Source organism: Sinohyriopsis cumingii, chromosome 8 (genome assembly GCF_028554795.1).
Source record: "Sinohyriopsis cumingii isolate HCF-2022 chromosome 8, ASM2855479v2, whole genome shotgun sequence".
NCBI classification, from domain to species: Eukaryota; Metazoa; Mollusca; class Bivalvia; order Unionida; family Unionidae; genus Sinohyriopsis; species Sinohyriopsis cumingii.
This window is the reverse complement of record NC_142968.1, coordinates 76,414,929-76,429,885: the sequence shown is the minus strand read 5'-3', so window position 1 is coordinate 76,429,885 and position 14,957 is coordinate 76,414,929. Positions and strand designations below refer to the sequence as shown.

At 34.0% G+C, this 14,957-nt stretch overlaps 1 protein-coding gene across 1 annotated transcript in view; it reads left to right on the top strand.

The window, feature by feature from the left end:
* The first annotated feature begins 2,290 nt into the window (after positions 1–2,290).
* LOC149793901 (ferrochelatase, mitochondrial-like) overlaps positions 2,291–14,957 on the top strand; it is a 31,285-nt gene continuing 18,618 nt past the window's right edge. Inside the window, exons 1-6 of the mRNA XM_089967845.1 lie at positions 2,291–2,347; positions 7,276–7,390; positions 9,140–9,262; positions 10,473–10,621; positions 12,423–12,495; positions 12,966–13,134. Of these exons, the coding sequence (XP_089823971.1) occupies positions 2,314–2,347; positions 7,276–7,390; positions 9,140–9,262; positions 10,473–10,621; positions 12,423–12,495; positions 12,966–13,134 (663 nt within the window). The 5' untranslated portion in view covers positions 2,291–2,313. The remainder of the gene's footprint in view (positions 2,348–7,275; positions 7,391–9,139; positions 9,263–10,472; positions 10,622–12,422; positions 12,496–12,965; positions 13,135–14,957) is intronic.

The following is a 14,957-nucleotide window of genomic DNA, read 5'->3' as shown; positions in this document are numbered from 1 at the left end:
TATACTGTTTGCAAATATGTCATGATACGTCACGTATCATGTGACTTCACGTACCACGAACGCGTTCATATCATCGACTCTTCTTCAATGTAAATATTGAAAACTTCATAGAAGTATCACTAAATTGTGTCTTGTATAACGTAGTTTTTACATAAGAGTTTGTCGCTAGGTTAATACAGTGCGATAAGAAAGTGTATGTAGGCAATGTATTAATATTCACTCAAGGTTGTATGAACTATGCCAGTGATAGAAACGTCTTGTTTGTAAACTATTAGGAGGATACCAATATTTTTTCCTCTCGCTCTCTTTTAGCTCTTGAAGATCGGGATATGCTACTCTTTCTCATTAAATTTGTTTGGACTTTTACAGATGTTGCCAGATACTATATTGGGTCAAGAAAAGAGGACGTTGTGAGCCACTTTCAGTATATCATTCAATCCGGTGTGTACTGGATCACATATTTAGGTTGACCTCGACCCAATATGTCAATATAATTTAACACTGATTTTGCCGTGGGTGCTTCTTGGGGCCTTTAAATATTGCCATTTCAAAGGAATGTGGATGTATAACTGCCATTTCAACGTATGCGTGATCAAATTCTGAAATATGACACTCGTTACTGAAATAGTCGGTTCTGAAAGCCTACATTAGAGGCATGAAATTTACTTTAGTCAAACATAATTTTTCCTTTAATAAGGCCCTGATATGTGCATGGATAAAGGAATTTTCTGAGTGTTGTAAAATATATGGGAAATTATGCCAGTGTGATGCATACAAGCTAAACCTAGCTAATGGGTTGTCTTAATCGCCTTTCTCAGAGCTGAATCACTTGTCCACTTATATTTGGAGCAATTCTTATTGCAAAAAATATCCCTAAAGACGGGGCAGGGTCAACGCACTTGCATGTTAGAGATCTCTGAGTAGGGTAAATAAAGTTAGCTGATCCGGTCCTGAAAAGGTTTGTTATTTTTGAAATTGTTTTGGTGCATTTAGACAATTTGACAAAATCCTAGTGGCCACTGGTGGCCGAGTGTTCTCCTTTACCGATCACTACCCTCTCACCTCTCTCTGCGCAAGATTGAGTCTTGAGCTCGGCCAAAGATGGTATGTGAAAAAGCTGCCAGTAGCTTCGTGTGGGTAGGTTGTTCTTACCGGGAATTTCCCGGGTTTTGCCTTCGCCAGTTACGCTGACCATCATGAATAGCCAATCTTGCGCTGAGAAATGGCGTTAAACATCAAAACACCAACAACAAAACAAAATCGTATTTTATGTCGATATCATTTAGTTTCTTTTCAAATTGACAAATAACAACGTTAAACATTATTCCTATGTTCTGAATTTAAATTTTAAAGAATGCTGAGAGCAATTTATTTGCCGTGAACGTTTTTAGCAGCCGAAATCACTCCGTTACTATCGTTACTGTCATTTCTGGATCATGCAATTTCTTGCTTGGATTTAACTATATATCTTCGTGGGATTTTAAACTCGAAGTCCGGAGCCACGCGCGTCCAAAACGGCGAAATTCCAAATATAGACAACTGTTGAGTCAAATTTGAAAATGATGCATCAGTGACCAGCAATTAAAGCTCATTAAGTATTAACTCTCACGACGTAGAGCACCGTCTGACATACGTCTAAAAAGACCTGGGATCAAATTTGTATTATCTGGTACACATTAGAATTTGTAATTAACTTATGCTACGTATATTAAGGGGACCTTTTGAGTCATACCAAAGACGTATTTAAAAAAAATAATACTAGCAGCTGCCTCGCTTGCCGCTCAGCATAAAGAGGTCATTGTTGGGACTGGACTGCCTGTTGTAAGGATAACGGGACTGGTGGGACATCATGATACATGTCTGCGGCATGATGTCTCATTGCAAGACATCGGCATAAACTGCCACACTGCAGAAATAGTAGCGATATGACTGAAACATTGTTCAAGCTACGTTAAAAATCCATATCACACACACACACACACACACACACACACACACGGAAATATATGGCATGTCTTTAAAAATTTAAAAAATTAAACATTAAATCTTAAAAATTACAAATTAGAAATCTTTTTTAAAAAATCTATTTTGCCTATTACACGAGAGAATGTTAGAGACTGATATGGTTAATTACCTAATTCCTACCTGATGCATCATGCAAGACAAGGAACAGCAGCAATGTAAACATTTTCTATATAATTTCGTTGTCGAACTTGTACACGTTCAGTACGATCAATAACGGACTATGACGTAAGGGGAGTCCCATGATTAGGCGAAATCCCCAAAAGAGGGCGCTCTTATAAGACAACAACAATGGCGACCTTCACGTGTACACGGGCTCTGACAGGTATCTTAAATTATATGAGCTGTCATTTCTCTGCTACATTCTCTTATAATCAGTGAAATTTTAATATGGAAGTTTTAAATTCGATTCATAATGTGCTCAGTTATAAACAGCACGTCCGCTGTATTTAAGTATTTTTGTAACGACTTTTCAACTTACATAAGAAACCTTGCAAGGGGCACCGGTGGGTGAACCACGTCAACAGATCCGCTGAAATTTAAGTTAAAATTAAACTGATGTATTTTGTTTCGCTCAGAGTTGAAAAATTTAATACTGAATATAGTAGTAGTGATTAATTTTCTAGTATGCACTGCCAGTAGACATATTCGATGGAAGCTTGTATGAGATCCGCCAATTTATCTTCATTCATAGTGGCGTTTGTGGTAGGACTAAAAGAAAAAACTTCGCAATGGAGTACTTTTACGAAATTGAGCGAAACGCAACAGTTTTATGCGTAATGGAATTATAATATTCGCTGTTTTTACACATCTTTGAAATAGCCCTTTAATTAAACATATCTGGAGCATAATTCGCTTCAATTGTAATTATTATTATTATTATTATTATTATTAATCAAAGATTTATTTTAATTTTTGTGACCTTTTATCATTTTATGTACAGATTGTAAAGACTTTTTGAGAAAAATGTAAATATAAAACATATGCGAATTGTTATCATAATTCCTCTCCTCAGGTAATTATAAAAAAGATAAGATTTTAATAATTTATTACCTAATTTAGAAAATAAGAAAATACTAGCTTCTGAAAAGCAAACAAAGATTTTGATGTCATTTATTGCACAAAATTCGAAGATGCCATTCAAAATGGAATCATAAAATACACATTTTTAAAAATTATTCCTTCTGTTTTACCTCAAACTTAGGGGCCTCAAGTGGCCGAGTGGTCTAAAACGCTCACTGTTCCGGATCACTGCCATCTCACCTCTGTCTGCGTGGGTTCGAGTCCTAGGCTCGGCTAGCGTGGGTATGTGGGAAAGCCTGCCAGTAGCTTCTCGTGGGTCAGTGGTTCTTCCCGGGGTTTTCCAGGGTTCTTCCTCCACCAGTTATACTGGCCGCCATGTATAGCCTATCTTGTGCTGAAAAATGGCGTTAAACCCTAGAGTAACAAAACAACCTCAAACTTAATGCAAACAGTAGTTACTTAATTGTTGAAGGTAAAAAAAAATGCAGTCATCACTTTCAGTTCTATTGCTTATTAATTTATGTAGCAAAGTGGAAAACCGGAATGAGAAGTGAAGCATTCATGTTAATAGTATGGGGAAACAATTTTTTGATATATCAGTGGATTGATACTTTTGCCATATGGAGTTGCATATCAATATGAGGAAGGAGAATCGATATTTACAAGTTATACAAGTTATGTTAATATTCAGCAGTCATGAATAATTATTATTCATTTAGCTTTGTATTCTTCATGTTGAGAATAAAATTTCACAGGCAAACAATTTTGTCATTAAAATAGATAAACATGTTGACAGCACCCACTCACCTTCTAGAAATTAACACAAGGTGAAGTTGTTCATAAATTGCCCACCCCACCTTACTGATTCCATGCTAATTATTTTATCTCAACTGCGTGTTGAATATAAAGGAGTCCTTCTGAATGTGTTCCCAATATATATTGAAGTACTTTACTCATTGCTTAATAGCCATTTTTATGTGAAGTTACTCTGTTGATGCATATCTTGCCTACTTTGGTCTAATTTGATAGCTACACTTCCAGTGTGTCATGCTGTGAAATATGTTACATTGAATTCTGATTGGTGGTTGTTGTTTGTTCCATTCCTCCGTAAATAATAGCCACCAATGAGAACATAATGTAGCTTATTCCCAGGATGACACAGGAAGTATCCGTTTGGCAAAGTAGCAGTGAAACTTCGTGCAAAAATGGTTTCTTATGTGATCTATAATGTACATACATGGGAAACAAAATTTGGAAAGTCTCTTTTTATGTTGAAATATTTTATCAGTGACAACATGCTGACAGGTTAAATAAAATTAGCACAGAATCAACAAACCACACGACTTAGTCACCTTGCTTAAATTAGTAATTTATTTTTTATAGAAGGGGAGTGATGTTGTCAATAGTTTCCCTTCTTCACTAACAAAAACAATGCCATGGCAACTGTTTTGCATCTGCAGGAAGTGCAGTGTGATACATTCTGTTTGTTATTCATCCTCACTCTGCCACCCAGACTAATTCTAGATAAAATTTTCTTAGCATGAGGAAATTATACTATTTCTTCTGTTTTGAACATAAGACTGTAATGTCTTCCAAGTTTTAAAAAAAGACTTGAAATGGTAATAAGATGTTTTTAAAGCATTCATGCAGTGCTGAACAGAGGGCATTTTGGCCAGTATGAGCCATGCTTCTGATCAAATTAGGAGGCCTGAAATAACCTGAAAGGCTGAATTAAAATGACTGACCTGTTGGAAAGCGTTTTCTTTATCTTCTCATGGATGATAATGGATATAATTAAATGAAAGGTTTATGTCTGTCTGTACTCTGAATACTGGAAATGCAACTTATGTGTTAAAAGGGCACTTCTAAAGATGGAAACCATCAAGTTGATATGTTTATTTTAAAAATTAGTCCCGTTTTTTACAAAACTGCAGCTCAGTTATACAAATTTAATATACTCTGATTCATACAAATGTAATATTCTCTGTTTAATACAAATTTGATATTCTCTGATTCATACAAATTTCATATTCTCTGATTCATACAAATTTAATATTCTCTGATTCATACAAATTTAATATTCTCTGATTCATATAAATTTAATATTCTCTGATTCATACAAATTTAATATACTCTGATTCATACAAATTTAATATACTCTGATTCATACAAATTTAATATACATGTACTCTGATTCATGCAAATATAAGATTCTCTGATTCATGCAAATTTAATATACTCTGATTCATACAAATTTAATATTCTCTGATTCATACAAATTTAATATACTCTGATTCATACAAATTTAATATTCTCTGATACATACAAATTTAATATTCTGATTCATACAAATTTAATATACTCTGATTCATACAAGTTTAATATTCTCTGTTTAATACAAATGTAATATTCTGATTCATATAAATTCCTTGCTTAATGGAAATTCAACTTGACAGTGTTGCTGTTTCAAAGAAAATGCCAGAATGGGATAGATAAAGATCGTTTTTGAGTGATAGAAATTAACATGGGATTTTTTAGGCATCTTCAGTACACGTAAATGAAAACAAAGCAAAGACATGAACTGAAACATATACGTTGTGAGATGATTTGATAGCAACTATTTCTTAGTAAAAGAATTATACTGTGCTCTCTCTACAGGCAACGTAAATTTAGATTTTGATTTTTGGGAAACGTTTTATCCTGAGGCAACTGCTCAGAGGATCTTGCATACAATATTACACCATATATACTTATTATTGTCATATAGGTTTCACTGTATGGAAATGTGTTAGAAGCAATTTAACAGTGACTGGAGGAATGAAGAAATAAATCAAAACATTTCTCACACACTTTATTTGAATAGCAGAATGAATACTTATCCTTGTGTGTGATTTCTTTTTCTTTTTGTTTGTTTAAAAGCAGCATCTCTGTCTCTCCACCCACTCTCTCTCTCTATCTCTCTCTCTCTCTTGTTAAAATTACTTTCATTAAACTTTGTATATTTTGAGAATCATCTAGCTATTCTCAGAATTCTTTGCTTGGAAATTTAGTTTTCATTTCAGGCAGTACACACATGTGAATGTGTTTTAGTGTGTGGTTCTTTGAACATAAAACAGCACCGTGTAAAACTTAAAAAGAGCATTCTGCACTGATTTTTGTAGCTCAACCAAAAGTAAGTTCCTTGTGATTCAGTGGATGTCCACTATTATATAATTATATTGCTATGAATTTCTCATTGGGACAATAAAATTTATTCCATCCACTACAAGCCGTGATATAGACATCCATAATGAAAACAGTGTGAACAGATTCATTTTCACTGTGGGTATGTGGATTTTCTGTAATCAACAATGCATTTACTCTAATATCACTGTAAACTTATCAACTTTGTGCGTCATATACATATTGAAAAGGAATTGTTGGGGTTTTTGTAAATAAAAGTCAGCAAAATCTTATACAAACGTTAACACGTTTAATGTGCATTTCTCAAAACAATCAATGTATATTACAGTATTTATCCCATTATAGGCCCATGCCCTAGCTCTGGCTCAATAACTTTGTTGAAAAAATAGGGGTGGGCCTATTATAAAATTTTCAATGATATCCTTGATAAATATATACCAATCCTTTATTTAACCAGAGGGTGGACTTTTCATCAGCATGGACTTGTCATCAGAGGATGGACTGATCATTAGCATCTTGGGTTTTTGCATTTGAGGGTGGGCCTGTCATCAGAAGAGAGTGGACTTAATATCAGCATAGACTTACCATTGGGTTTAGGACTTATCAGCATGGACTTGTTGTCAGAGGGTGGATATATGATCAGCATAATGGACTTATAATTAGAGGGTGGACTTCAGAAGATGGTGGACTTGTCAGCATGGGCTTAGCAGAAGAGGGTGGACTTAATATCAGTATGTGCTAATCATCAGAGGGTGGACATATCATCAGCAAGGGCTTATCATAAGAGGGTATGTTTATCATTAGCATGGTTTTATCAGGATGGTCTTGTCATCAGAGGGTCTTCAGAGGTCATCTGCATGTACTACTCATCAGAGGGTGGACTTGTCATTTGCAAGGACTTTGCTTATGATAAATATATAATGTGGCATCTAGTAAACCAAAGTCTGAGTCTTTTGCTACCTGAAATGAGACATGCCTTTTCAAGATGCAATCAAGAATAGCGTATAATTTGTTACTATAAACTATCTCATAAAATCTCTGTTGCAGCCTTGCTGTGGAAACCGCCTTTCCAAAGTATCGGACACAAGGCATGGGTTCTGTCCTTTACTAAAACTCAATACAGTGTGAGTTTTGACAGTCGCCGTGATGGAAGCACTCAGAGGTAAAATTTAGTAGTTTCATGGAGTAAAATTGAATAATCAATAATTCAGACCTTACCTAACTTCTCTCAAGACATGGTCAATTTTATTACAACCCCATGGTCTTGACATAAGTAACAGTAATGAGTGAAAACCAACTCATTAAATAATTTATTTTCCTAGAATAGAAAGTGAAAATGTTTAAAAAAAAGAAATTACAGCATTGTGAATTAAATCCCAAATACTTCTAGAATTACTAACACTAAGTCCTAATGAATAAACTTTATTGGTATTCCAAAATAAATCAAACGCTGAAAGTGTTGATGTGCCTATGATGGCCTCATGTGCCAACAGTCTTTTGTTGTTGTTGTTGGGTTTAACGCTATTTTTCAGCACATGATAGGCTATAGTCTTTTGTTGAATCACAATAATAACATCCAAGAATATATCCTTGTTTGAATTTCACCATAAATCCAGGTCTCTATTTCCAAGAATATTATTTTAGATGAGCACTTTGTATTTCCAGTGAATAAATAATTTAAATAAATAAATTCGAGTTTAAATGAAATACTGGACATAATAACAGGACTGATTTTCCACATAAACAAGATTTTATAATCCTATACCTAAGCTAGGTCACAATTAGCATTTTCTTTTTTAAAAAATACTCTTACCTATTGGAAAATTTCATTCTAGCAGTTCCAAATGTCTTCAAGATAAAATCTTAGTTATAATTAGCAGGTCTGTTACTAAAGTTATAACAAAGAATATGGCAAAGACATTCCTAATATTTATGCTTCAGTCAGGAAAAGGTAACAATGTTGATTTCGAAACTGTTACTGATTATGGACAAGGTCAGCTATACAGAATAACATTACCCATGTCATACAGTGACATTTAAAATAAAAGCTAAACAACAAACAATGCAAATTAAATATACATAACACTTGACAGAACAAAGTCTCTTGCCCCAAGTCTGGTCTTATAATTAGCACGAAGTTTAAGACTATTCTCCTCTGGAGTGGATACTACATGTTCATATCAGAAGATGGATTTAGATATAGGGCTTTGGTGTAGGCTGTATTAAGGAGAGCTCTCATTTATTTTTCTTTTCATTTTCAAATGGCCTTTCTTAATGAAGTGTTGGCAAGGGTTTAAATTTTGCTATACATGACCTTTGTTACAAAAAGGAACCCTTCTTTCAATAAAAGTGTCCCTTTCGTCAAACGTGCCCCTCTTGCCCTCTCAACTATACAAAATTCTTAGCTTCAACACTGCAGATCAGCTTTCAACTACAGGATTAAGGTATCAGAGCTTCCAGTCCTATTGACCTTAAATAACCATCCCTAGCCCTCAGTCCTCCAAAACTTCAGCTTATGTATACTGTCCCTAGAAGGTTACAAAAAGGTTATAATGATCGAGAAATTCTAATTACATTGAGGATAAATTGATTAAATAATTCTCATATTTACAAAATTGAAGAAGAATTTTTTTTACATGAAACTGAATGGTAGCATAAATTTTATACTATAAAATTTTGTCTTGAATAAAGTCGTCTTGTGCCCACTATTAGACTTTCTCATTTCTCACTTGAACCACAAGTTTCCTATCAGGACCTTTAATTTTTAGAGACTGATGATACAGAACTCCCAGTATGAAAGGCTCCGAAGTCATCTTGTGAACTTTAATTTCATCTAATCAGTGACACATTGCTTTGTTTAGAAATTGTAACAAAATGGCGTCATTAAGGTAACTATATAACTTTATTGAAGTGGTCGCCCAAAGACAGGGATATTGATGTTGAACATGGGGGGACCAGAGACATTGGATGATGTCCATGGCTTTTTGCTGCGACTCTTCAGTGACAGAGACTTGATGCAGCTGCCTGCTCAAAGGTAGGTGTCAAAACAAAATTTCAGCTGCATTTAATTTAGCATTGTATTTGTTAGGTTCTGTATCATTATGTCACTTACAAATGTCAGGAATTGCCATCCAAAATTAGGTGGGATTGTGTTTTTGTCATTAATATATTTTGTCTTTTCTGCATCACTCATACTTCCACCCATCTTTTGCAAGCTAATGTATTTGACAGTCTCCCTTTTTTCCAAAGGGAGATTACTCTTAGATATGTACCAGTGGGAAATGCAAAAGTATTTTAAGGTGAAATATTAACTAAAATCATCCAATTTAAGTGGTCTAATTGTTGAAATAAAACAGAATCTCAAATGTGGTTGACTTGAACACCCTGGTGTACTCAGACTAGTGTATAAGACCCAACAATGTGTTTATGGTTTGCCTCACTGAACGGAACTTTCAGTCCTGTGAACAAATTAACTAGGTCTTTGGTAAGGTTGAGCTATCAAGGTTTTATTATATTTTTAAAATGTGCAATTATCTTATCCAACTAATAGTTTTTTATGGCCAGGTTAATGTATTGGTAAAAATGCAATGGAGAGTTTTAAAAAAAATAATACTGGGATAAAATGTGTTCATTGTACATAATTCATCTCCATTCATCCTATGTATTAGATGGCATATGTGCATAACTTATATGCAAGTAATTTTTACCTTCTTGGCTTCATGGTTTACCCTGGAAGGGGTGAAATTTTGAAATAGTAGTTCTCCCAAGATATTATTATTAGTTAGTACTATATAAAAAAACATAGCTTACTTGAAGAAAATAAATGGTTTCCCAGGAATTTCAGGACTGAGTACATTTTGGAAAATAATAGTATTTAGTAATTTGTGACTGTGGTCTTGATGCATTGCTTGGCTTACTGATTCACTCTATATATGTAAAGTATCTCGATAATTACCACATAATTAATATTTTGTGACCTTTGAACCTCTATGTTACTAACTAGTAGCTCCAAACAATAGATAATGAACATTTTTCAAAAGCTTGTTATAAGAAGGTGTAAAAATATTTCTCATTTCAATCTATTTTTAAATTAGCACTATATATATATATAGCCAATTTTATGCTGATATGCTAATTAACCCTACATGTAAACTTTGCAAATGCAGTGTTTTTAGCAGAAACCTAATTATTAATATACTAATAAAAACTGCAGATATTTGAGAAAGAACAAAAATTCTTTTCAGCCAACTGGCTCAATACATCTCCAAGAAGCGCACACCCAAAATAGTGGAACAATATAGGGAAATTGGAGGAGGTTCACCTATCAAAAAATGGACGGAAATTCAAGGAAAAGGCATGGTGGAAATACTTGACAAAATAAGTCCTGAAACAGGTTTGTATTTAGATTGTGTAGTTTTGTCAAATTGATAACTGTTTTCACACGAAAATGAATTTGTTTTTGTAATGCATTTCCTTGTAACGATTATTACCGTCAACATTGGTGGGGGGGGGATCATAGATACATGAGAGAACAAACCAACAGACTTTAGAGTACAACACCATTTAACAACAGATTTTCATGATTTTTAGTTTGCTTGTAAGGAATTTTGTTTTTTGTCTTGTTTATCTCTACATTAAACCTTGAATATTTTTGCATTAACAAACTTGCAGTCTATTTTGGCAATAGATGATTTGCTTGTCAATTAATTTCAGGTTACAATCAACATTCATCAATACTTGGTTTATCCATCATTTTCAGACATGATTATGACTGTAATGAGAGCTAAGATTGCTGACTAAACAATTTAATTATGGTATTTAATGAAGGGTTTTTCTTAGAAATGTGTGCCAATCGACAAGAATGTAATAGGTATAAATACTGTATGGAATATTGAATAGCAAGAGGTCATGTAGGTCCTATCACTGATAATTTGTATGATTCATATAGAAAATTAATTAGAAAAAACTTTTTGGGGTTTTTTTTGTGGGGGGGTATTTTTAGGCATTCTAGATAGCACGCCTTCTCATTGAATAACTAATATATACGAGTCGGCAGTCTTGACACATTTTAATTTCTGTTCATCCTAATGGGGGGGGCCCCGAGTGGTCTGAGATCTCCGTTGCGGATCACTGCCATCTCACCTCTGTCTGCATAGGTTCGAGTCTCGGATTCGGCCAATGTGGGTATGTGAGAAAGCTTGCCATTAGCTTCTCGAGGGTCGGTGGTTCTTTCCGGGGATTTCCCAGTTTCTTCCATCACCATTATTACTGGCTGCCATGTATAGCCTATCGTGTACTGAAAAATGGCGTTAAACCCAACAACAACAACATCATCCTAATGGGGGGGGGAGAGATAGAGAAAGAGAATGAAGGAAATGAAGTGGACAAAATGAAATAGGCATAAAAGAGAGAGAGAGAAGAAAATGAAGAGGATAGAATGAAATAGGCCTAAATATGGAAAGACATGTCTGAATAGTGTACTTAAGGACACATACTTCTAAATGGAGAAAGAAAATAGTTCCAAAAGTGATATCACCACTGTGGTGATAAAAGTGGTATCCCACAGATATTATTCTATATCTCATTATGAATAAAAAATTATACTCATTTCAACATTTTGTTCAGATTTGATTACTTTACAAAATTCATTAATTCCATCAAGTTTGTAGTTTTGCTTATTTTCTGATACACAATGTTGCACAGTATGGTTTTCAGTTAAGTTTTATATGTACTAAATGCATATAGAAAGCATTGTTTACCTAATGGAACCACAATTTATAATCTGAGTTTGTGCTATTTTCTGAAAAAGTTAATTAACCCAGTAGAATTCAAAAGTATATGTACATGTACATATTTTGTAATTAATTTAAGCATTGTCTTTTGTTTTTTTAAGTGTGATACTTAAAACCAATGAAAAAACAAATTAATGTTTAGTACTGAAAGATCTCAACATGTAAGAGAAATAAGCCAAGACACAATTATAAAGTGAAAATTGCGTGCAATGCTCATGTTAACAGTATACTTTTTAAACAGTGACAGATTTCATTTCAAATTATAGAATGTTTGTAATATCTGTGAAGAAAACACAAAAATTTTAATCATGAATCAATCAGAACAATAATCTGTTGTAAGTTATAGGTATCCTTATGAGCTTTGTGTTGTTTTTAATGGACATATTTTTGTCTGTGTTTCAGCTCCACACAAGTTTTACGTTGGATTCAGATATGTCCATCCCCTAACAGAAGAATCTATAGAACACATGGAAAAGTATGAATAAAATCACTCTTTCCACCCCTACACATGAAAAATTATGAGTTCACTTTCTTAACCCCAACCACTTATCCCCTTTCATTATTAATTGTAATATTGTGTATAAAATACCTCAATATTAGGCAACCTCACTTATAAGGTGGGTATGGTAATAATACCATATCATTATTAGATAGATCTAATGTGTATAAAATACCCCAGTATTAGGCAGCCTAACTTATTAGGTTGGTATGGTAACAGATACAATTTCATTATTATATATATTGCATATAAAATACTTCACTATAAGGCAACCTCACTTTTAAGGTTGGTATGGTAATAATACAATTTCATTATTAGAAAGTAATATTGTGTATAAAACACCTGAATCAGTATTAGGCAACATCACTTATAAGGCAGTCCACATTTATGGCACCATGATCAGCTTTATAGTCTGGAAATACTGTATTTCCTACCTGCTTTTTCAGAGATGGAGTGGAAAGGGCAATTGCCTTTACTCAGTACCCACAATACAGCTGTTCCACAACAGGAAGTAGTATAAATGCCATCTATAGGCACTATGCCCAGCGTGGTGTTCCCAGTAAAATGGCGTGGAGTACAATTGATAGATGGCCAACACATCCTGGACTTGTACAGGTACATCGATCTCCTACATTAATTGTATTATTAGATTAAGCATCACTTGAAGGACTTGTACAGGTACATCGATCTCCTACATTAATGGTATTATTAGATTAAACAACACATGCAGGACTTGTACAGGTACATCGATCTCCTACATTAATGGTATTATTAGATTAAACAACATATGCAGGACTTTTACAGGTACATCGATCTCCTACATTAATGGTATTATTAGATTAAACAACATATGCAGGACTGTACATGTACATCGATCTCCTACATTAATGGTATTATTAGATTAAACAACACATGCAGGACTTGTACAGGTACATCGATCTCCTACATTAATGGTATTATTAGATTAAACAACACATGCAGGACTTGTACAGGTACATCGATCTCCTACATTAATGGTATTATTAGATTAAACAACACATGCAGGACTTGTACAGGTACATCAATCTCCTACATTAATGGTATTATTAGATTAAACAGTACATACAGAACTTGTACAGGTACATCAATCTCCTACATTAATGGTATTATTAGATTAAACAACACATGCAGGACTTGTACAGGTACATCAATCTCCCACATTAATGGTATTATTAGATTAAACAACACATGCAGGACATGTACAGGTACATCAATCTCCTACATTAATGGTATTATTAGATTAAACAGTACATGCAGAACTTGTACAGGTACATCAATCTCCTACATTAATGGTATTATTAGATTAAACAACACATACAGGACTTTTACAGGTACATCGATCTCCTACAGTAATGGTATTATTAGATTAAACAACACATGCAGGACTTGTACAGGTACATCGATCTCCTACATTAATGGTGTTATTAGATTAAACAACATATGCAGGACTTTTACAGGTACATCGATCTCCTACATTAATGGTATTATTAGATTAAACAACATATGCAGGACTTTTACAGGTATATCAATCTCCTACATTAATGGTATTATTAGATTAAACAACATATGCAGGACTTTTACAGGTACATCAATCTCCTACATTAATGGCATTTTTAGATTGAAAAACACATGCAGGACTTGTGCAAGTACATCGATCTCCTACATTAATGGTCTTATTAGATTAAACAACACATGCAGGACTTTTACAGGTACATCGATCTCCTACATTAATGGTATTATTAGATTAAACAACACATGCAGGACTTTTACAGGTACAGCGATCTCCTACATTGTTGGTATTATTAGATTGAACAGTACATGCAGAACTTGTACAGGTACATCGATCTCCTACATTAATGGTATTATTAGATTAAACAACACATGCAGGACTTGTACAGGTACATCGATCTCCTACATTAATGGTATTATTAGATTAAACAACACATGCAGGACTTGTACAGGTACATCGATCTCCTACATTAATGGTATTATTAGATTAAACAACACATGCAGGACTTGTACAGGTACATCGATCTCCTACATTATTGGTATTATTAGATTAAACAGTACATGCAGAACTTGTACAGGTACATTGATCTCCTACATTAATGGTATTATTAGATTAAACAACATATGCAGGACTTGTACAGGTACATCGATCTCCTACATTAATGGTATTTTTAGATTAAACAACACATGTAGGACTTTTACAGGTACATCGATCTCCTACATTAATGGTATTATTAGATTAAACAACACATCCTGTACTTGTGCATGTACATTGATCTCCTACATTAATGGTATTATCAGATAAAAGAAAGACTTTGAATTAAAGTGATACATTCAGAATGGGGTTCAGCGACAGTCGTTTTCATAGTCAGGGATTACCTTTATACTTG